General features: G+C 39.7%; 1 protein-coding gene across 2 annotated transcripts in view; it reads right to left on the bottom strand.

Annotated features, from left to right (window-relative positions):
- The window catches only part of phf24 (PHD finger protein 24), a 29,772-nt gene extending 8,616 nt beyond the window's left edge, over nucleotides 1-21,156 (bottom strand). The window contains exons 1-5 of one of the 2 annotated variants that reach the window (XM_044174615.1): nucleotides 20,646-21,156; nucleotides 10,618-11,045; nucleotides 8,348-8,533; nucleotides 1,896-1,974; nucleotides 783-985 (exon numbers count right to left, since the gene is read on the bottom strand). In XM_044174615.1, coding sequence (XP_044030550.1) covers nucleotides 783-985; nucleotides 1,896-1,974; nucleotides 8,348-8,533; nucleotides 10,618-11,043 — 894 coding nt within the window. In that variant the 5' untranslated portion in view covers nucleotides 11,044-11,045; nucleotides 20,646-21,156. The remainder of the gene's footprint in view (nucleotides 1-782; nucleotides 986-1,895; nucleotides 1,975-8,347; nucleotides 8,534-10,617; nucleotides 11,046-20,645) is intronic. The other variant, XM_044174616.1, reaches the window with a different exon arrangement.
- Between the last annotated feature and the right edge of the window lie 826 nt (nucleotides 21,157-21,982).

The raw sequence follows: 21,982 nt of genomic DNA, 5'->3' as shown, positions 1-21,982 counted from the left end.
CTGAGTTATTATACCATGGCCATGAAAAATGATTGGTTGGAAGGTGTGGATTAACTTTTAGTAACCGGACAGTATAACTGGACACCTATGACGCAGGTGTTTGTTTGCAGTTCTAAATTAATGAGCCGATATTTATCTGTAGGTAAAGACAGCAACAGTGAGGCTCAGCTAAAGGGCTTGGACCTAGGGGTCATTTGTGTAACTACCAACAACAACAACCAAAGCAAACATCTCTCACGATCTGAGAGCGTCTTTTTCTCCCGATTTCAAAACTTGTCAAAGATTTTACAACTCCTGGCTTAGCCTTTTAGACCTCTTCCTGTTTAGTTTGATGTTGCCTAGCAACGCAAATACCAGGAACTGTATTTCATGGTGATTAAAACAGAAAAGTGAGATTAATATTTTAAATTTGATTACATATGGCATTTTGTTAGCAAGTGGGCATGGTTTAAGCGGGATAATACCCTCCAAGTTTGCACGTTCCATGATTGTAATGGATGATGCTTTGCGTCAGGTGGTTCTTAGCCTCCCTTATAGTGCCCTATAGCACCTTTATAGTGCCCAATAGCACCCAAAACCCCTCAGTTCTTCATAGTTTACTGTTGCTATATTGCTGTGCAACACAGGTCACGGTTGAGTTTCAAGGCATCACCAGTGAGGAGGAAATTTGGGGGTTTTTTCGGGGCGCCATTGGATGCTGTAGAAAAATCAGGGAGTGTATGAGCTGTTTTATAATTATGTGTTGAATATATTCAGCTTACTTCCTGATTCTAATACTTTACCTCTGTGCGAAACTTCCTCAACACTACCAAAGACTCAAAGTAGAGAAAGTCCGACCATTCGATGTGACCCTTCTTCTCAGGATCCAGCGCTGCAAACTGGGCCAGGACTTCCTCCTCTTGCTCATCAGTCAGGTCCTTATCAAACTGCTGCTTGGATGCAAAGTGGCGGTACTGCAGCAGCTCATCTGACACCAGGCATGACTCTACAGAGGCAAGGGACAATTAATCACATCAGACCTAATTAGTCACCAAGCAGTCTTCCAGATATAATTAACTTATGGTGACTCATACTACTCATACAAAGGCAAGACCACCTTCCACTGATTGCCCTCCATCCAAGCCACAGAATAACACCATACATTTGGAAGTAGACAAGGGTGAGCGCAAATAATGTAATAACTCTGACTGAGCAATCCAATACAATTTTCAAGGGAACAAAACAGTATGTATGCAGTAGACTTCTTTATGAGTTGAATACATTCCTGACTAATGTTTACCAATGAGCTTAATTTGTTTCTTTCGCTAAATGTGCGTCTGAAAGTTCACCGGCCTGATAAACCAGGCAAGGGTTGTCCAGAGATGGTATGAATCTGTCCACAGTGGCAACAGAGGTACAGCAATGGGCACTTCTTTTAAAACATATGATCAGGGAGAGCCCTAACCCTACTAACCAATTTAATATTTTATTGTCATGTATGTAAAACTGTTGGTCAAGCAAAAGAGGCAGTATTGGTATATGTGCAGAAAGTGGAGTTGTTGTTGGAGCTTTTCTTTTTTTTAATTATTACTATAATTCCGTTTCATTTTGAATTTGGAATGTCTTTTATGTTTTGTGAAGAAAAAACAAACATGGAAAATGAGGCGGATTAGGTCTATGGAAATATAAAAAACAACACTAACAGTATACAGCCATGCTAGTGGCTCTGTGAGGCTGTGCGTAGACACACCAGCGCTTTGAGCTAAATGCTAATGGTTTACCTACACAACAACCAGCATTGCTATCCTTAAAAATTGTATAAATTAACAAATTCCATAACTTCCAAATGTCTAATGTAATGGACAGTGTCACCACCTCCTGCCAATGTATTTCTGAACCTTGATTCAGTGACTCACCTGGGATGATCTTGCACTGCTTGAAGGTCTCCATAAGGCTGTACATCTCTTCCTCTGTTAGGAGTAGATTCAGATTATCCTACAGAAAAGGGTAAGATGAGGGCAGAGCATTATACTTAATAAAAACGTGATGCTCATACAATTTCTTTTATAGTCAAGTGATACTTCACTTGATGTTTAATAAGTGAGTGAGTGTGCTCTATTTATATGGAGTTGGTCCCAGATGGGCCTCCAGCAATTAACCACAAGCATACAAAGTATTGGATTGTGAGTGCATTTCACCAACTGTTTCCCAGGTGATCCACATGATATGCTGTTCTATCTCACACTCTCTTCATAAATGTATCATTTGTGGAAAAGAAAAGAAAAAGAGGGAAGAGTGGAGATTTCCAGTTAATTTCAATGATGTCATTTAAGTGCAGAGAGACTTGAAATTTTCATATAATGAAAGTTTAATTCCAAAAACATGCCATTTGCTTTGCTAGTACACAATAAAATGTTTTTTTTTCTCTAACAATTCAATCCAGGTGTCTAGAACTAGTGTACACTCATCCTATTTTAATGGCAAACTGCAGTTTAATTAAGTGTGAGCATCTGTTTACTTAAAATACACTAAACGTAGATTCCAATTATATATGTAAGTATATAAAAATGTTATGTGGCTAATAAATACAAATTGGGCATTTAGTCAGTGTTGAAATGAAAATGAAAGACATGTCTGATGTAAAGATGTGTGTAATGTATAAATTTCTTCCCAGCCTGGTGTAGACATCAGCAAATCCTCAGGCAAGGAAAATCAAAGGAGACACTGATTTGAATATTTATATTTGTATATTATTTATACATTATTTATCAGATAAGTGGCATGATGAAACTTTAATGATCCCTTTGGAATTATTGAGGTAAATCAATTCCAGTTTGTTTACATAGTCCTTAATCATCTGTCAGGGCTTCATAACATTATGAAATCTAAATGAAAATGCACAACCGCCCACCCCTAGAAAAACACCCTCAAGCCCAGCAAATAACTGCAAAATCAAAAAGGGATATGTAATATGAATGTGGAATATGAATAATAAGCAGATATGTCAACGTCAACCAACAATTATTAGAATTGCTAAAGTACAGATTATAGCACTAAGAAGATGTTTGTGTTGTTTTTACTTTCCGGCAGTCTTTTAAATGTAATTTTTTAAAGCTGCCCTTTGCCACGCACACATCATTCTTGCCAGAGTCTGCATTTCCCAAATATCTTCAACAGAAGAGGTGAGTATAATGTAATCATGACCAATGGAAATAATGAACAAAAATATGACACTAACGCCAAATACTGGAATTTCCATTTAAATATGAAATAAATAAGATGAGCCTTTTCTATGCAAAAAAGTTTGATTCACCCACAAACAAACAAGGCCACATGGCCTCATTATATCAGCCACTGGCAGCTGAACATGTGCGCCAACAAGCTGTTTGATGTCCTCCTGAATTTCTTCAACACGTCATCAAGATCACAGTAACTGCCAACACTTTGCTACCCCACTGTCGGCAGCATTTACAGATCAAGAGTGCTTACTGTATGTGTAGCTAATTATTTATTTATGTATTTGCACTGCCTTGAATACTATTTAGTCCTTCCTGCTAATGTCTGGGTGCTGAAAGGGGACGGTTGTGCTAAACTTGCCAAAGTGCTAAACTGAAGAAACTCACTCATATGATTTTCCTTTCCTTCCCTTTGTGCACTCACTCATTCAGGAATTAACCTACACATATTCGCCCCTAGTGGCCATTCCAAGGTCGAGGAAATCTAAAAATGAAACACTGAACCAGGATAATAGACTCACGTCCTGTCTGCGACACTCAAAAAAAGTGTGGGGTTGCAGTCTGGGACACTGTGCCCTTGTAAAAATGTCGATATATATCATTTTAACAGAGTGAAACTTTTAGCATAAAGTGCCTAAGCTGAGTGAGAGCTATGGCCACACAGGGCCGTTGTTGTCACACGGAAAAACCCTCCATGCTTCCTTCCACATTTTTTTGTACTTGTCCTCTAGTGGCTGCTCTCTGCAGTGTTGCATTTTTTGTACAATCACAAAGGCCATTCAAAAGCCCAACATAAGGACGGCCAGTTGAGAATAAAATCTAGTATGTGAAACAGAGCTGTAGCTCCACTCGTGACAATGTCTTCAAATCTATCGTGTATCGCCGAGTTCAGTGTATCTCACTGTCATTATTGTGGGCAATGTATGTTAATAGTAATAGTATTGAAACAGCTATGTGTTTCCCATCTCTCATGCACAGTATGTTACATCAGATATCGAGCTCGAAATGCAGCTTTCAGCCACTGATTGATGTCTTCAGTTCCAGTTCAGCTTCCAGTACCCATGTGAAATGAAATGTCATGTTTGTCTTTTGAGCACTTCAGGTAGATAATTTGAGATTACTCGTATGTATTCCACCTCCAATATGATTTGCCTTAGCCATGTGGAAAATATTCAAAATTACCTGCCGTATCCCTCTGTATTATCTCTCTTATCAACCTACCTTTGTTTTATTTTTAATTTTTTTTTATCATTATATTTATTACAGTGCTCAGTGTGCTGCATTTTATTAATCTCCTGATTAATCTAAAATTCCCACAGGAATTGATAAAGCTTCCATTTGTCTGTATGTGTCTGTCATTCTAAAAGTTAGATGAGAATTACTAAAGAACAAAAAAATATATATCATGCTGTCATTAGGAAACTGCTTCCTTTGTTTGTTCTATGCCAGACATTGTTTCTGTGCATCTCTAATCTGCAGTATTATTATGTTCATCAAGCGTTACCCCGAATAATACCAACTGCAAAACAATGAAACTGGCCATCTGCTATGGATGCTATAATTATATTGTTATGTCAAAATTAGTAACCTTAAAAGTGATTTAAGGGTTCATGCAACACCTAATGACAGCATTTGGAAAATAGTTTCTATAAGAAACAAAAGGCCCCTGGGGGAGAAAGTATAATAATAACAACACATTCTAATCTTATTCTGGCAGCTTGCATAAATAGTTATTTGAATTCAGAAAAATGACAGCATTGACAGTGTGTTCAAACAGCTTTAAATAACCCAAATTTATGCTCAGTGCCAGAGCAGGAAATTAAAAAAAATAAATTCTTCTTATTGATGATTTCAAAGCTGCAAGAATCAATATCTCTATGTGAACAATGAATCAGATGACTGTGTGATGTGAAAGGTGACCTAACTATTAGATTATGTCATAAAATAAGAGAATTAGCAACCCTGCAGTTTGCCTCATGTCTGTGGAGCCTTTTAGTCACTTTTAGCTTATGTTTTGCAAACTCTGCTCTCATTAACCTCATTGCCAGCTGCAGCAGAAGCAGATGTTTTTGGTGAAAAAGCTCTGATAAACCTGTATACTCGCCTCCCAGAAAGAATCTTGCTGCTAAAGAGTGAGATATTTTTCTCGTGGAGACAAACCAGAGCTAAAAGGACGTACAGTCATCATAGTGGACACAAACAAGACTCATAATGAATGCTTGTCTTCCTCCATGTCATTTGCACATCCAGCATGTCTGCTATATAAATGCACTCTTTAACAGGGGACTCCTCAACTTTGACTGAAGCATGACCCCAGGATCTTAGCCCTTAGGAGCCTCACGAGCTAGTACCAAGCATAAAGAGAAGTCAGTGCTATGAAGAAGGGTCACTCGTGTTCATCAACCCTTCCTGTGTCTGATTGGCTGCCATTAAGCCATACATGCAGCAGTCTGCTTTGAAGGCTGACTGTAAATCCACTCAAGGAAACTCCATCTGCCAGCAGCAGTCTCCAGTGCCTGTGTGAAATTAAATGTCAGATGCAACAGAAGGGGGGATTTGTAACAGCTGACAGACATGCTAACAAAAAAAGCTGGTTTCTTTAGCTATGAGCACTGGAATTCACAATTTAAATAAAACATTTCTCTCACTGAATTCTGAATTGTTTCCTTCCACCCCCATTCTTCATACACCGAAGGAGCCAGCCAAAGAAAGAGGACCTTTCAGTGTCCTCTCAGATTGTGTGAAAACATCCCCCTCTAAGCGTAACTTTGGCAGGTGATTTCACTTCTCAGGGCTAGCGAAAGACAGCAAAGCCCCTACTCCACTCTGAAGAGTCCTCCAGCAAAAGCACTCTTCAGCTGTTTGTGCTTGAATTAAAACAGATTGCTTATGCCTCTAATAGGGCTGATCACTAGAGAGACATGAGTTTTGGCATTGGCCTTGAATTCCTAATGAGAAGCTGGGCGTTTGTTTTAGTGTTTTAAAAAATGCTGAAAACTCTAGTGGAATTAGTTGCAGCATTACAGTTTTGCAGTACAATAGCTGCTGTCATACATGGAACATGTGCGGGAACTCAACAATAATTATTGCCTGCTAGCCACGTCAAAAAACTTACTGTCCTCATTTTACCAGTGCTGAAAAACATATAGGACTGTAGTTAGCCTACATAATGGGCTATATAATATTGTTGCTTCCAGTCAATGATTTATACATGACTTTGCATTAACTTTGGAACATGCACTCAGCCCAGTCGTCAGAATAAAATGTAGGTATTTTATGTTTCTGCAAATATAAGTTGAATGTCATTTCTACAATACCTATCATATGGAAAGTGACATAGTTCAGATGACATCCTACGACAGACATCCATATGTGGAGGTGGAGGGTGTGATTGGTATTCAGATGGCTGGAGTTGCAAAAGCAGCAGAGACCTGTGTTCAAGACCACTGCTAGCTTCTCGTTTCAACTGACAAAACCAGTTCTGTTTTTTGTGGCGACAAAACTGGGTATTTTAACCCAATAATGATCTTTTCCTAAGCATAACCAAGTGGTTTTTGAGCCTAAACATAACCAGACCTTTGAAACATAGAGATTCAATGTTTGAAACGTAGAGATTCAACATATCCATGGTTTTATTCATGGCAACTGGGTTGACATACTGTATGTCAGGGATGGTCCATATTCCAACAATTCTCATACATTAAAAAAATCGCAATTTGGAAGAGTGAAATTTTCACATTGCAACAGCTGCATGTTTAAACTTATGTAATTAACTGTGTATTAGCAAGCTGAAGCAAGTGAAAGTTTAAGGCAGCAACAGTTGATTTCACCTGCTACTATGACAACTGTTGCCAGCTGTAGCTAATTAATGTGGCTAACTCACTGTCACTGACACTTAAAGGAAACAGAGCCAACACTAACGATCTTAGTTCCACCTGTGCTTTTCCTGCTACATGTCAAAATGTCTGCTATGAAAAAATGGTATTGGCTGTTGCACGGTTAATATGCTCTCTGCATGTCCGTGTCTGCACTTTCACTCTGAAGAGGGTCTTGTTGAAGAAGAAACACCTCTGTGTATCATTTTTGATGTTTAAAAAAGGAAGAAGAACTGGGCTCTATCTGACAGGCAGCTAGTAGGTAGCTCAGCAGTTGTATAGTGTAAATGGCCAATTTCGAAACACTGTCGGAATCTTCCAGTGAAACTTTTACACACATCATATCATAGTTTTAACGCTTAACGCCTTAAAAGTTCTGAATCTGGACTTCCGTGATTGCAGGCTGTGACTCAGCACAGTCACTCTGTGAAGCTAACGTTAGCTCAAGCAGCTACAGATCTGTCAACATTAGGTGTCATCAGTCAGATGTCAAAACCTTGTCAGACGTGTTTCAACAGCAGTTTGTCATTATTACCATAACTGGCTAACTAGTCTTCATCAATAAATATAATGCCACTTTTGAGTGTCATGATCATATGATCAATATCTTAGTAAATTTACTTAGAAGTTGACTTTCCCCTAATTGACTAATTGATTCTATTCAAGTAGAAACAAGACAAGCTTATGATTATGCTTGGTACAGCTTTATAATATAAAGGAAGTATTTCCTTGCCACTGTCAACAAATGCTTGCTCATGGTGGGAATTGTTGGGTCTCTGTAAATAATATTATAAAGAGTATGGTCCAGACCTGCTCTATAGGACAAGTGCAATGAGATAACTTCTGTTATGAATTGGCGCTATATAAATTAATTGAACTGAATTGAATCTTTTTTTTTTTTTGAAAATTCTTTTTTTGTAAATTCAGGTTTATGTACTAAAACATGACAATTAACTTGTTTTGCATGTGTAGATTTAGGACTGATAGATTTAAGTGATATGACGCAATAAACCTCATGCCAGCCTTTATCCGGGTTCATGATGCCAACTCTTTTCTTTTCATGGAATCACTCAAGAAGACGCTGTATTTATACAACATAACAGGGTAAATTAAAATAAGGTTTGCTGCTGATCTTGTATACGTGGCCACAAATGCTCCCAGCAAGGTAGTCGTCTCATTGTCTTGAGTGAGAAACGGGATGAAATGGTAACGTAAACGGCATGTTTGGTGACAGTGATGGTTGCAGTGCAGACTTACACAATAGTAGCAGCTCCAGCCAGTGACAGTGTGGGCTGTATCTCTCATCTCCTGCAGGGCCTCGGCACGCAGATAGCCCAGCTCCCTGAGGCAGCCATCGTGGAACACCCGAGTACAGATCCTGCAGGGGTACAGGTCGTCGGCCGTCCACACCTCACACACGTCACACATCTCATCACTTGGTGGCTGAGGTAAAAAAACAGAGCGCGTCAGTCAGATTGTGCCATTTACGCCATTTACAAAGATTTTTGTTGCAAACTTGATAGGAGTGTGGTTTGAAGGTGGGACGGGTATTGTATAATGCATTAGTAGTTTGTGTTGTGTTCTTTGCTCATGGTCTTAGATAGATAATCAAGACAGCAACGGCTTTGACATGAAGACTGATATCTGTGCCCTTGTCTAACATGTGCATTGTCAGTCTTTCTCTAACTTCCCTGTAGACTCCATTTACAGCCACGATACACCTAGCTGTCAAGTCAGGGAAAATGACTGCAGAATGCTTGACTGGTTAACCACACAAAGACATTGTCAGTTTCCATTCTTGCTGTTTATTTTATCTCTATTTCAGTGCCACAGCACTGGCTTCAGGGCTGTAGACACATAACAGATGAGTCCTTGTCAAATGTCCTCAGTCACAGCTTATCTTATAGTTATGGCCCACTTCTTGTGACCTGATGGCTCCATTTAAGTCAACAATCTTCCTGCATCATAGTCCCAGTCAAAATGAGATCTAGGCTTTCAACAGGGACTATAACTGGTGGAGAAGGTTATTCATCAGCTTCTGAGATGCAGCAATTTATCAAAAAATCAAGAATAATAATTAAAGTGGCCCTACAGGCTTCAATTTTCATTATGTCACACAGTACTAAATGTTTGTGGCAGTATACTGACTTAAGTTGCTCTTAAACTGGAATAAAAAGAATGAATTCTTGTCCTAAAGATTGCACTAAAGGAAGTGTGGGCTATCTTGTGTGCATAGTTGACATTTTGGCCTGAGGGTAGTGCTAGAGTAAAGCTCATTGCGTGTCAAAAGTGGAAAAGATTCAGCCTCTTTGAAGCATAAATGCTCTCAGAAATGTTACAGCTATCTTAGATTTTCATTTTTTATTTTGCATACAAATAGGGAAAGTGCTTTAAAGTTCAATGAATAACAAATTAAAAACCAAACAACAAAAAAGAGCAATGGATCTACTGGTTAAAAAGAAGATAATAAGATGAGCTCAAGAAAAATGAGAACATAATAAATAACTACAATAAAATACAGACAACTAAACTCAATGCAATGTAAGGAATTCAGATGTTTCAGATGTTAGTTTTTTATTATTAAGGTGGGGAATTTTTCTTTTGACATCCAATTTTTAACATCAACACACTGACGTACAACTGTCATCAGCATAACACTGCAAAATGACACCATGTCTATGGATGTTGTGGGGAAGCACGTATGAGGACAATATAATTGGTCCCAAAATTGACGTATTGAAGTATACCATACTTGACATGAGAAAATAAAGACACAGTTTCTCATAGCGATACAGAAAAACAATTTACTGCCATACCAAACCACTCATCAGAAGCATTAGCCTGGCAAAACCATCCCATAATATTGCTTTACTCATTGTTGTCTAGATACCATTTGCATTCTGTTTCAGCTTTTCAAAATTCCCTAGTACATATCAATTATCATTGCAAAGTAGATACTTTTATTTCTGTACCTCTTGTTAAAGTGCAGCATTGGCAGTATAGCAAGTTGCCAAGCAATGTTTACTCTTTGCAAAATAGAAAAACCTGATGGTGTCAGTGCTCCTCTGAACTCCATCCCCTGTTAGTCAGCGTCGCCCTGGATATGGTCACCTCTCTGAGCCAGCCAAAGCAGCCCACCCACAAGATGCACACTTTGAAGGGCCCTTGCTCACAACAACAACATATCTCACAGCTATTGTGGAAATAAACTACTTCAAACTCATACTTTCTCACCTTCAACAAGGGTGTTTGGATAATGCTTAAGAGTCCCCGTTACAGCCTGGCTCAACTGCTTTATCATAATGCCTAACTTGAGGGAGGAAAGGAGATAATATGCTGCTGTTCTCATGGAGATCCTTTGACATCTCTCAGACATCTCTTTAATCCCAGGACTTGGGGATTTATAGTGTGGGTTTTGTCAAAGTAAAAGGGATTTTTTTATATACTCCTGACAACCTGGTCATGAATTCTCAATGACACATACTAAGATCACTAGCCACTGCTCAATTTAGGCCATTATTTAATACCTGCTCTTTCTTTTCCAGCTCCACCTCTACAGGCTGGTCATCATCAGCTTCCCTTTTGGGTCGCACAAACGCTGGCGGCGTGAGCTGATGACTCTTGTCAAGGTCTTCAGGCTCCACACCTTTCCCGTCCCGTAACCTGGACCAAGCCTCCTGGTTGATCTTACAATCATCCCTGGATATTGCTGAGGCCTGCTGGGAGGTCGACGGGCCTGCGTTATTGTCCGTTTCCTCTTGCTCTGCCTCCTCAATGTTCTTCTCGTCAGGACTGGCTGAAGGTTTGGCAGGGCCTTCCCCTTCCTCCACTTCTACTTCTCCCTGTTTGGCTGGGGCAGGGCGGTCCTTAATGCCTGCCTGGAAGGCAGAGACGACAGCATTGCATTTCTGCACCTTCTCCACCTGTTGCTTCTTTGACATGAGCACTCCCATGGCTACAGACAGAGGAGAGAGAAAGAATCAAGAGAACAATTACACAACTATGTTGCATTTACAATTTATCATAACCCTGACTTACAACAGCACAGTTATTATCCAAGATTAAAGCCCCTGAAAACTGGGTTTCAAATTTTAACCATTTTAATTTATATGTTCATGACTAAATGAGCAACAATAAAAGTTAAAGTAAAGAAAACATCCCTTAGGATCATTTACTAAGAGATAAACGGCAGTTGATCTGCTTCATCATCATCTGCGAGTGTGGTTTGATAAGATTTGATTGACAGTGCAGGCAACATAAACAAGCAAGCCCACAGCTGTCCTCAGATTGTGATCAGATTCAAATACTGCTAGATTGTGATTGGTGCATGGAAGTACATGACATCACCTTTTTCCAAATGAATTCCGCCCACTTAAACCCATTTAGAAGATCGCAGAAGAAAACACAAAAACTGAAAAAAACTACATTGCATATTTTTATATACACCTGGTATGAGATTTCAAATAAGACCTTAGGGCCCCTGCGATGGTGGCAGGAGGTTTGAGACAACTTCACCAAGCGCGTCTGTGTTGCCTTAACACACAAATGTTCCTCATATCATTGTGAGTAAGGGGTATTGTATATATATCAATGCCGAAATCTATACTTTGCTCTGATGTGTGTGTGGCTCTCCACAACTCATCATATGAAGGATGCCTTGCATCTGGACGCCAATTAATAACTGCATATTTCTGAGACATCCAACGCTTAACAGTAAGACTGCCAAATAAAAATCATTAAGATTTGTGAAGGTTTGGAAGGTCATGTATCCCCATCATCTTGACATATGGATAAATGGATAAAGGTTTTGAGAGATCTGTCTCTGAGATCTCTGCCATCATCCTAATACAATGTAGGTGAATGCAATTTTTTTGTCTTTCCAGAAACAATGTCCCAGTTACTTTTTGGAAGACCTCACATGTGAAGAGTTTTTACTGGAACTACATTCTACTGAAGAAATAGTCCCTATGAAAACTGTTGACCGCCGACAAATTGTCAGTGCTTCGAGCAGCAAAGACGAGACTCCATTCACCTCCATCAATTTGGTTAGAGGCAATAAAATCTACCCTTTAGAGGCTGTCAAACAAACATGACATCAAACAAAGCTGGAAAGTGTCCGACATTTCCATAAACCCATGTTTTTAATTTTACACACAATGTTTCACATTCATACTGTAAATGCTTAGTGGAGCATCGATTTGAGGTGATTCCCATCCTATTTCCCCAACTAACTTTTCCTGAATTGGTCAGGGATTCATGCTGGTGCGACCTCCCTCCTAAAGGTCACCCTCTTCAACCTGTGGGCCAGCAAGAAACATCACCTGTTTTCTGACTGGTAAGTTAACTTCCATAATTATGTCAGGAGGCCAGATTTTGCTTTTTGAGTTCAGAGTGATCGCCTTCGGTGTGTGTGCATGTGAAATGTGTGCTTCTTTTTAATGGTCCCACAGCAGAATAATCACCAAAACCTGCTGAGTTCAGCCAGCCGTGGATATCTGACATCACTTCGCTTCAACTCCGACTGTTCACCAAATGAAACTGACTCGGGATAAGATAAGTAAGATCAACTTTATTGATCTCAGAGGAGAAAATTAACTTCACTCTCCCTGCAGGTTTTCAATGAGTTTTTGCTGGATATTAAAGCGAACACCTTTAGACTGCTGAGCATTTGTCTAAAAGCCAAGACAGTTTTTGACAATAAAAGAGTGAAGTCTATCAATTCACAGCATATAGATGCAATAAGCTATTTATTATGAGACTTAATCATGGCAAAATCGTGACTGATTTGTGAAAACTGTGGCACTTGAACTCCCAACCAGATATTTTCGAGTGATTGCATAATTCCTAAACATTAAGTGAAATCTTATACTGTAAGATGTGATACACCATGCAGCAAAGTTAGACTTAGTTCTCATTTCCACTTAAGTGAGACACAACCATGAATTCCATTATTGAGGAACGGCGCCTGTTGTGGATTCAAGTTGATTACATGGTGCTTATGGGACATGTGTTTTTGCTCTCAAATGCAATTCCCTCCATCCACGCTCCACATAAGTGCTTGTGTGAAATTCAATCGCATTTATCTGAAGTGAAAAGGGAGTCATTCGCTCTCTCTTCCTCCCAGGCTAAGACTCTAATAGCCTGCCAGGCCTTATGTTCTTAGGCTGCTGGTGGACTTTATAGGCTGGAGAAGATACAACACTCTTTTGTATTCTACACCGGCTGGTTACATCACTGGTTGCATTAAAATGATGGGGAAAAAACATGTCATAGTTAAAACGAATCAAAATGAAAAGCTCCTTGATTTCTTTGTACTAGTTTGGTTTCCTTTCATGCAGACTAAACAGAGGCAAAGTGATATTTTATTGACTACTGCACTGAATATCTATTTTGGCTGGCGTCTCTCTAAAGGGAGGTCAAAGGTAAAGTCAGCTGAAGCATGGCACTTCTGCAGGGGGTAGGGATTTATTAACTGTGTCCCCTCAGACTAATTTTAACCATGTTTTGAGTTTGTTGTTTGTCCACACTGGAAAAATTACAAAATGAAGTACACTCCAAAATGCTTACTAAAATCACTCAGTTGTGTTGTTGATGAACTGTATTGTTCCACAGTGCAAAATGAGAACAGAAAAGGTGCTCGGAGTTGGTCAAAAAGTTAAAAAATTAGCACATGATGGTGAAATGCCTTCAGTTAATCAGAAAATAAAAAAATAAAATTGAAACATCTTTGAATGATTACAAGATTAATGTATACTAACTGCTAAGCTCTGTGGAAAAACTGAGACGCTGATTGTCTTCCTCAAGGACAACCACTTCATTTAAAAGGTCAGTCTTCCTAGTAACAACGCCCTCCTGCAATCTAATAAATGACAGCAACATGATGAGAATATAAAATGATTAAAATACAGATATGCAGGCCTGTGGAACACTGGCTAGACTGTTCTCCTAACAGCAGGAATGACAATCAGCTCAGTAGGCTGTCATTTAGCATAGGTAGATACATAGCTCATAGCTCATAGCCCATACATAGCTCAGGCTGAAAGGTTTTGTTCCATTATTGTAATGCAGGAGTGGTTTGGATCGTTTTTTGGATAACAAGGAAAGGAGGAAATAAACATTTGTGTCATCATAATGTCCATTTACAATAAGTAAAGAATTTACAGTAACTGAATCCAAATGTATCTATCACCAGTATTATCTATTTCTGGAAAGTGTCTCTTTTCAAATACTCTGATTAAGCAATAATCTGCCAAATGCACATTGTATGCAATTTTTTTGCCAATTTAGCACTTAATGATCGAGACAATGAGCTAGACAGGAAACATGTGGAGAGAGATGGGAGGATGAAATGCAACAAAGGTCCCCAGCTGGAATCAAACTGGGAACGCTGCGGTAATTGTAAATGGCACTGTATCTTTCCTATCTCCTACCAACAAAACAATCTTAAGCAAAAATTATATTTATATGTATTACATCTGTATGACCACATCCGCGGTCCGTATCCATTTTGGAGTATATTCGGCCCTTGACGGGGTGTTCACATAATCACAACCACTGACTCTTAACCTAGGGTCAGGGCCAAGGGGTTCGCAAGAAAAATCTGAATGTATGAGTAGGAAATGATCACAAGAAAAGCCAAAAAAGCCTTGGAACCTATGATGTAAACTATAGAGGAAATAGGGGGCATCCACAAATTTCATGGCAATCCATCCAACAGTTGTTGAAACATTTCACTCAAAACCACAAATGTCAACCTCATGATGGCGCAAGAGGAAAAGTCAGAGTATCATCAAAAGCATTAGGATTTATCCTCTAGGAACCATGAATGTCTGTACAGCATTTCATGGCAATCCATCGAGTACTTCATCAGGCTGGACTGAAGTGATGAAGACTGTCAGACTGACATTACCATCCCTAGAGCCATGCCACTAGCAAGGTTAAAAAGTCAAGCTAACACTGTTGTTGTCGTTGTTGATGTTGTTTGAACCACTTGAATATATAAAAATCTCTTAGCAGAAGCTCCTAAACAGCTCATACATGCACTGTAAATACAGGCAATGTGCATGGTGATCACAATACACAGGAATGGCACAGTGATTATTATAGGGACTTAATTATCCACTGAAGTGACCTTCCCATTCTGGCTCAAAGCAGTGCTGGCACAGATATTAGACAGGACAGTGACAGTCTTTAGATGCCAGAGATGCCTGCGAGGACCAGCTTGTAAACTGTCGCCTCTTTCACATGAACCCAAGGGGAAAAGCAAGTTTGAAAGCTTTTGCACGCTTGAAGGCAAGGCTTAAAATAATGGTATGGTTGATATATTGGTTAAATTCTGCCACCACAGCTGGTGCAGTGTGCAGTGCAGATAATGGGCTGTGCTATTTCAAATTAGATAATCAACAATAAACAAATTGTTCTTTAATGGCCAGCAAAGTGAACAGGCTTCATAAACAGTAGGGGGAATATAAGACACAATAACAATAAACTAAGTGATATTACAAGCCCCAAGGTCTTTGTACACTCTATCAAATCAATGCCAGCAGTAAAAAGCACAAATATAACTTCATTATCCTTTGATAGTCAAACACTCATAACTCTAAGTCAAAATCAGTTTTATCCACTATAGAACAAAAAAAGAAAAGAGGGAGCAATGGTGCCTATTTCCCTGCATTATCAATAAATACTGTGCCCCAACTGATTTTTCACAACAATTCAACAACATGTTTTAATGGTAATGTACACTCATGTATGTGCAGGGGTATTATATGATGCCAGAGGGAAGATTATGACAGGATGCTAGAAAAGCATGTACCTCTCACTATTTGCATTCTTCAAACAGGGCTGGAAGTGAAGCCACTGCAATAGCTAAGCACACAGGCGACCTTGTCATTTTCAGGTTAACTTGTGAATTTTAAATAAGGGCCTTATGTTTTCTTTTTCTCTCTGTGCACACGTCGATTCTGACACAAATGGGTCAGTGCCTGACTTTGATACCTTAGTTTATTAGATAGCGCTGAGTAACCTGCCACTTGGTTGCCTCAGTCTGAGTCTGAGATGCTGAAGCTTTTGACTGCAAGCCTGTCAAACTGCTCAACCCTTTTCCTGCCCGACTGACAGCAACTTTTGTGCAGCTCAACGCCTGCGTGCATTTCATGTTCACAAGACAGGTAGGTGATGTATTTGCTTTTTCCATCCATGACAGCATTCTAGTCAGTATATCTACAGCAAAGACATGAATACTTTTTTGAAACATATATCCCTGTCGATCAAACTGTTTAGTACAAGTTGAGTCTTGTTTTTGTTGTTTTGGCCATCATTCCTATCTGTAATAATAACATTGTTCTCACAAAGTAAATTGCTGAAATTGCTAAAAAAAATAAATAAATATGCCCGGGGGGACAAGAAACACAAGCAGTCAAATAATACATGCAGGTTTTAAACGCATCCCCAAGTTATTTGGAAATAGGGTTGCAACGGTATGAGATTTTCATGGTAGGATAACCGTCTCGATAATCAAAAAAATCACGGTACACAATTATTAATATTATTATTATTATTATCAGTTACAATGACCCTTAAATAAATGAAAACAGAAGGGGTTTTTTAGTTGAACAAAGACTTTAGTATAATTTCACTGAATATTATGTCCTGACGGACTTGAATTGAATAAAATTGAAATATTTTTTTAATAATATTAATACAGGAGAATTAGATACCATAGATGTACATGCTATGATAACCATCAATTTTCATACCACTGTACCGTGAAGCGTACAGGCATCACATCACTGTGAGGACGGGACTTTGGAGTGCTGCATGGCTAACGTTGGGGCTACCATCTAGCAGGAGAAATAGGTTCCCATATTGTTTTCTCCCCCGTTATGGTTTTAGCTCCAAATTTAGATAATGTAGCTGAACTATCGGCTTGTTTACAACTGTTTGATCATCTGACTGCTCGTGTTTCTTGCCCCATCACATTTTGTTGAAGTGATTTTGTCACATTCCCAGATGTGGGCAATTACATTGATAACACAAAGTTATCATACATGATAGAAATGATGGCCAAAACTACAAAAATCAGACACATGTTGTGATTCATGGCAAATTTTCCTTCAAGTGCCAACTGTACTTAAAAAAGCGATGCCTATAGGGCCCAGCAGTCACCCAAATTCACCCTTCATATTACATTTGAGGGCAATACAAGCTGAGGAGGATGGGATAAAACTCCCTCAGGCTTGACGTTCACTAGACTCCTGCAGGAGCAGCTGCCTCTGCTGCACTGCTCTCCTTCCCGGACCCCTCTGAATGATTTAAATGCCCCTGGATAAAAAAAGATCGGGACCAAGGGAAGGAAAACAGGGCCACTCCTTGGGGCAGAACCTGACATATATGGCTGAGGAAATTTTATTCTGTCAAGCTGCACTGCTACAGAATATTCTCGATATGGTGACAAGTGTAACAGCAATTCACTCGTTTTTATGTGACAAGATCTAGGTTTTTCCTATATTTGTCTATAGTCCAAAGAAAAAACACCAGTTTTTGGTGTACAGAGAAGTGAATCCTTCATTTTATTTCCCTATTTTCTCTGACACTTTATATACTTTTTGCACATGAGTCTAATAAACATATTAAATTCACTATGCATTCAGGCTGTTGATTCATGTCGCCAATTGAGTGTGACGAGCTCTCAGGAGCATCTTGGTTTAATTAAATATTGATAATTTCAGAGGGAGTTGGCACCAAAGTGCTCTTCAAATCCATGTGATTTTTTTTCTGCTCTGAGTAATCCTTTTGTAGTCAGTCCACACTTCACTCATTCATTTAACACTAGCAGACCATGGCGGGCAAAACACACTTCTTCCATCAGTTCACAACAACAACAGCATCCAACACACTGAACTGGCGTTCCATCATTACTGCGTTTATGAAATTCTTAATTCCACCTGAAATCATTTTGTGAGTGTTGTATGAGAACAAATCATGTTGGTGGATCTATTTTTGTCCCATAGACTGGTGGCAAGAGCTGAGTATATTGTGCTTAAACAAGAATATGAATCTTTAGTTTGAATTGGATCCATTTTCTCCTGTGAGCAGTAGTGTATTAGAGGCCAATGGGGACACCTTAAGGTCTATATTAGTATTCAGTCCTCTGCTACCCAAGTGTCACCATGGGGATGTTATTGAGATCTACAGGAGCTCATGTAACAGCCATTTATCAGTCTGCGGAAGATAGTCCACCACTGCTGAGATATATCAATGTCAACACTCAATCACGTCAATTCTTTTTGCTGAAATACATAATTATTTCTGTTAGAATTCTTTATCTGTCTGTTGTCATTTTACTGTAGGTACACTCAGCTGGTCAGGTGCCACTGAGAAATCCTGAGAGGATATTGCTTTGAGATGTTATACAAGGTCACTGTGATTACGTGACAGACTGGCGTGTTCAACAGTTTAGTTAAAATAACTTAACCTTTAAAGATGGACCTTGTAATTGCTAATGTACTCCGAGGAAAACGTAATTCAGTGTGTTAAGCAAAAGAATCAAAAAACACATAATCCACTGGCAATGGATGTTTTCTCCATAACGTATTTGGCAAAAGAGCCCAAACATTTTTTGAGCTTTTGTGCTTTTTTCAGGGTATTGTTTTTAATAATCTGTATCAACACAACACATACAGTAGCATCAGTGGCTCCCAGCAATTTTGCAATCATTCGTCACAGGTTATAGCCTTTGTGTGTTGTTAGCAGTTCAACCAAAGAGTGTTTTTTTCTTGTCAGGTTGTATTTTTACAGTCTTGGAGAAGTAAACGTATCCAGTGCTTCACAAAAAAAGTGCCAAACTTAGAAAAGTTAAGTAAAAAATTTGCAACAGAAATAGTTTTTCTTACTGATCCCTTTAACCATAATGTGACGCCTTATCTTTGCGACCCCTTGAGTTGACCCACTGCTTTACATGACAAACAAAACAGCCTTATAATACTTTAAATCTGCAGTTTTCAGTTATTTTTAGAACAACAGACACACTGTTATGTATTCACAGATTTTAGATCATAAAAGCATTAAAGGAAGCTAATCTGTAATCTGGCTTTACTCGCATGTTATGTGTACTGTATGATTCCCTTCCCAAAGCTGTTGGATGTCACTGTTATGTGCTGATTAGAATCCCAACCAGCCCTCCTTTTCATTCCTTGTTTCGGGGAGGGGGGGTTTGTATGGAAGCACTACAAAGCATGCCTTTTCATGGGAATGAATCCCCCTTTAGCTGAAGATCTCACCCACGGACCAGGGAGGCAAAGACCTGGAACTAATTACACTAACGAGTTCACCCTGATCCCTGTAATAGCAGTGAGTGGAATCATTAACAGCCATTTAAAACATGCAGATGTACGTGCACTTGGACACACAGAGCCAAATAAATAAAATGCAAGTGCTTAAGTATGTTTCTCTTGCTGCCCCTCTAGTCTGCACTGATGCAGAAGAAACATACTGCTATGTGCATGAAACAACAACTCTCCCTGTGGCATTTCATTGCCTCTTCTCCCATCCTTGCGCTTCTACCTGAGCATAACGGAAAGCATCATATGCTCAAGGCTCAACAAATGCATACGGGGGTTTGAAATTCAGCTTGTGAACCGACCAAAAAAAAAAAAAAGGAAAAAAAGTGCCTGAATGGAGGAGGAATTTAAATCTCAATGCATCGTTAGACTGGAGACATCACGTTGGCATTCAGGCGCTGCCAGGCAGAGAGCCTGTGCCAGCCAAACCCTCTGAGAGAGTCTGACAATAACTACGGAGCAGGCGGCAGTGAAGCAGCTCAGGCTGCAGAGATCTGTCACAGACTGAGGAGCAGGACTCACTCCAAGGTTAACCCCAAAATTAGCTTGTTTGTGGACCTATATGGGCTAGAAGATAACAACAATGGGGTTGTAAACAAAGGCTGATGGAGGGCTTAATGGACAGCAGCACTCCCCTATGGGACAGTGCTGGGAAAAGTGGACAGAGCAGCTGGAGCATTCAATGTGTCTGCTGCAGTGAGGAATTATCCAGCCATGCCATTAGTTCTCTCACTGATACAACTTATTTTATAAGGTCATAGAAAAAGGCAGTAGCCTAGTGCTTTATTAGTTATTCTCCCAATGGCCTACATGCAGCAACTACAGTCCAAGAACTCCCAGAATTGTGTCTTTTTACTCCAATTTCGGCAGATTTTTCCCACAGTGCACAGTTATGAAACGAAAGGGACACAAAAGCAGCCAAGAGAGCAATGTGAACTCCTATAGTTTGATAACAACCGTGCCACAACCGTGGCGCGCATCCACACCCATGTGGATGCTGACCTAAATATGCTCCCCATGCAAGCATCTGTAATGAGGCTTCCCAGCAAATCCACCTATGCGAGTCCCGTCACAGCCCATGTTTGCAACATCATCAAAAAAATATATAAAATAAAACTGAATATAGACCAGCGCAGCGTCCTGCATGGCATTTCTCAGCTTGTTATGTAACATTTTAAAGAGCAGTTTGCCGAGCAGGCTATAGGTGGACTCACCTTAAAGAGTAAAGGCTGGTGTTCTGACTTTATCCTTTCTGTCTCAAGCCCGGCCGTCCAGCATGGCAAGACTTTGCTCGAATGAAGTATGAGCGCCTTTCCTCGCCAGTCGGTAGCCCCGCAGAGAGATGAATGGCTGGGCAGTTTATTATTCCTTCCCTTCACAGTCCCACAGAGTAAATTTACAGTCGGAAGCAGCTTCACTCTTGGCAGGAATAGAGACTTCTCCAAGAGCCGCGGACAGCTCCGGTGCTGAAATCTTTGTCCTGTCTTTTTCTTTTTTTTTTTTTTTTTTGGTTTTTCTGCCCACCCTCCTTCCTGAGCTACTCCCTCAGCATCTGAGGAGACACGCAGCTTGCTGGACGTGGAGGCAGGAGGAGACCTATGGTGCAGGCTCGCAGACGGCCACTGAAGTTAAATCACGGATTTATAACCACCGTATTCGTAGCCCCCTCCCCCTCCCCCTCCCAAGAGCATCGCGAGTTAGTCGTGATCGTTTGGGTTAATAACTTGTGGGCTCCTCAATCAGTCCAGAACCAGGAGCGTCTTGATTGGCCGGGACCACCAGGACCAATAATGACGTTAGGAAAGATGCTTCCTCAGCAGCCAATTATTTTACACAGAAATATAAAACGTAATAGGGGATCATTTGGAGAATGGGGGTGCAGCTCGAAGGTTTGAATCCCGTTTGAGTCACATTTTTTGGCATAAGGGGAGGGGGGCATATGTGACATATGCATGTTATGCATGCAGATCTGCATCTGCACAGTACAAATTAAATAAACTGCTGTGATGCTGAGAGGAGGGCATGACAAATATGAAAATCTACCATAAAACTTTAAATTATGATTTTAAACCAATTTATTTTAATTTGGGGAGTGATCCTCACAATGTTAACCACATCATCATACATGAGTTGACAACTTGTTTTCCTTAAGCACCAGGAAATATCCAGTATATTGAATACCATCCTCTTATTATGTGATTAAAAAATACCAGTGAAGTTGCTTCTGGCTCAGGTCCTGCAACCATTGGCAGATAGGATCCAGTAAGCTATTAAATTATTGTTGATTTGACAATCACCATTATTGTGACTTCTGTTAGAATAACCCATCCAATCCAATGCAAAGTGGGCAAAAAATACAACAGAACTTCTCTGTGAAAACAAAATGATGTGTCCACAACTCAGGCAACACCTATAAACTGTATTTTTACACACTTTTCTTGACATTTAGCAACATAATCACTTGACAGTGAGCTAAGCATCTCTCATACAGTATGTAGGACTCCAACTTCCATTGATATTAAACAGACAAAAACAGAAAGTCCTGACATTT

This window comes from Siniperca chuatsi, linkage group LG18 (assembly GCF_020085105.1).
Source record: "Siniperca chuatsi isolate FFG_IHB_CAS linkage group LG18, ASM2008510v1, whole genome shotgun sequence".
NCBI lineage: Eukaryota > Metazoa > Chordata > Actinopteri > Centrarchiformes > Sinipercidae > Siniperca > Siniperca chuatsi.
The sequence above is the reverse complement of the archived record's forward strand: the minus strand, read 5'-3'. Positions and strand labels throughout refer to the sequence as shown.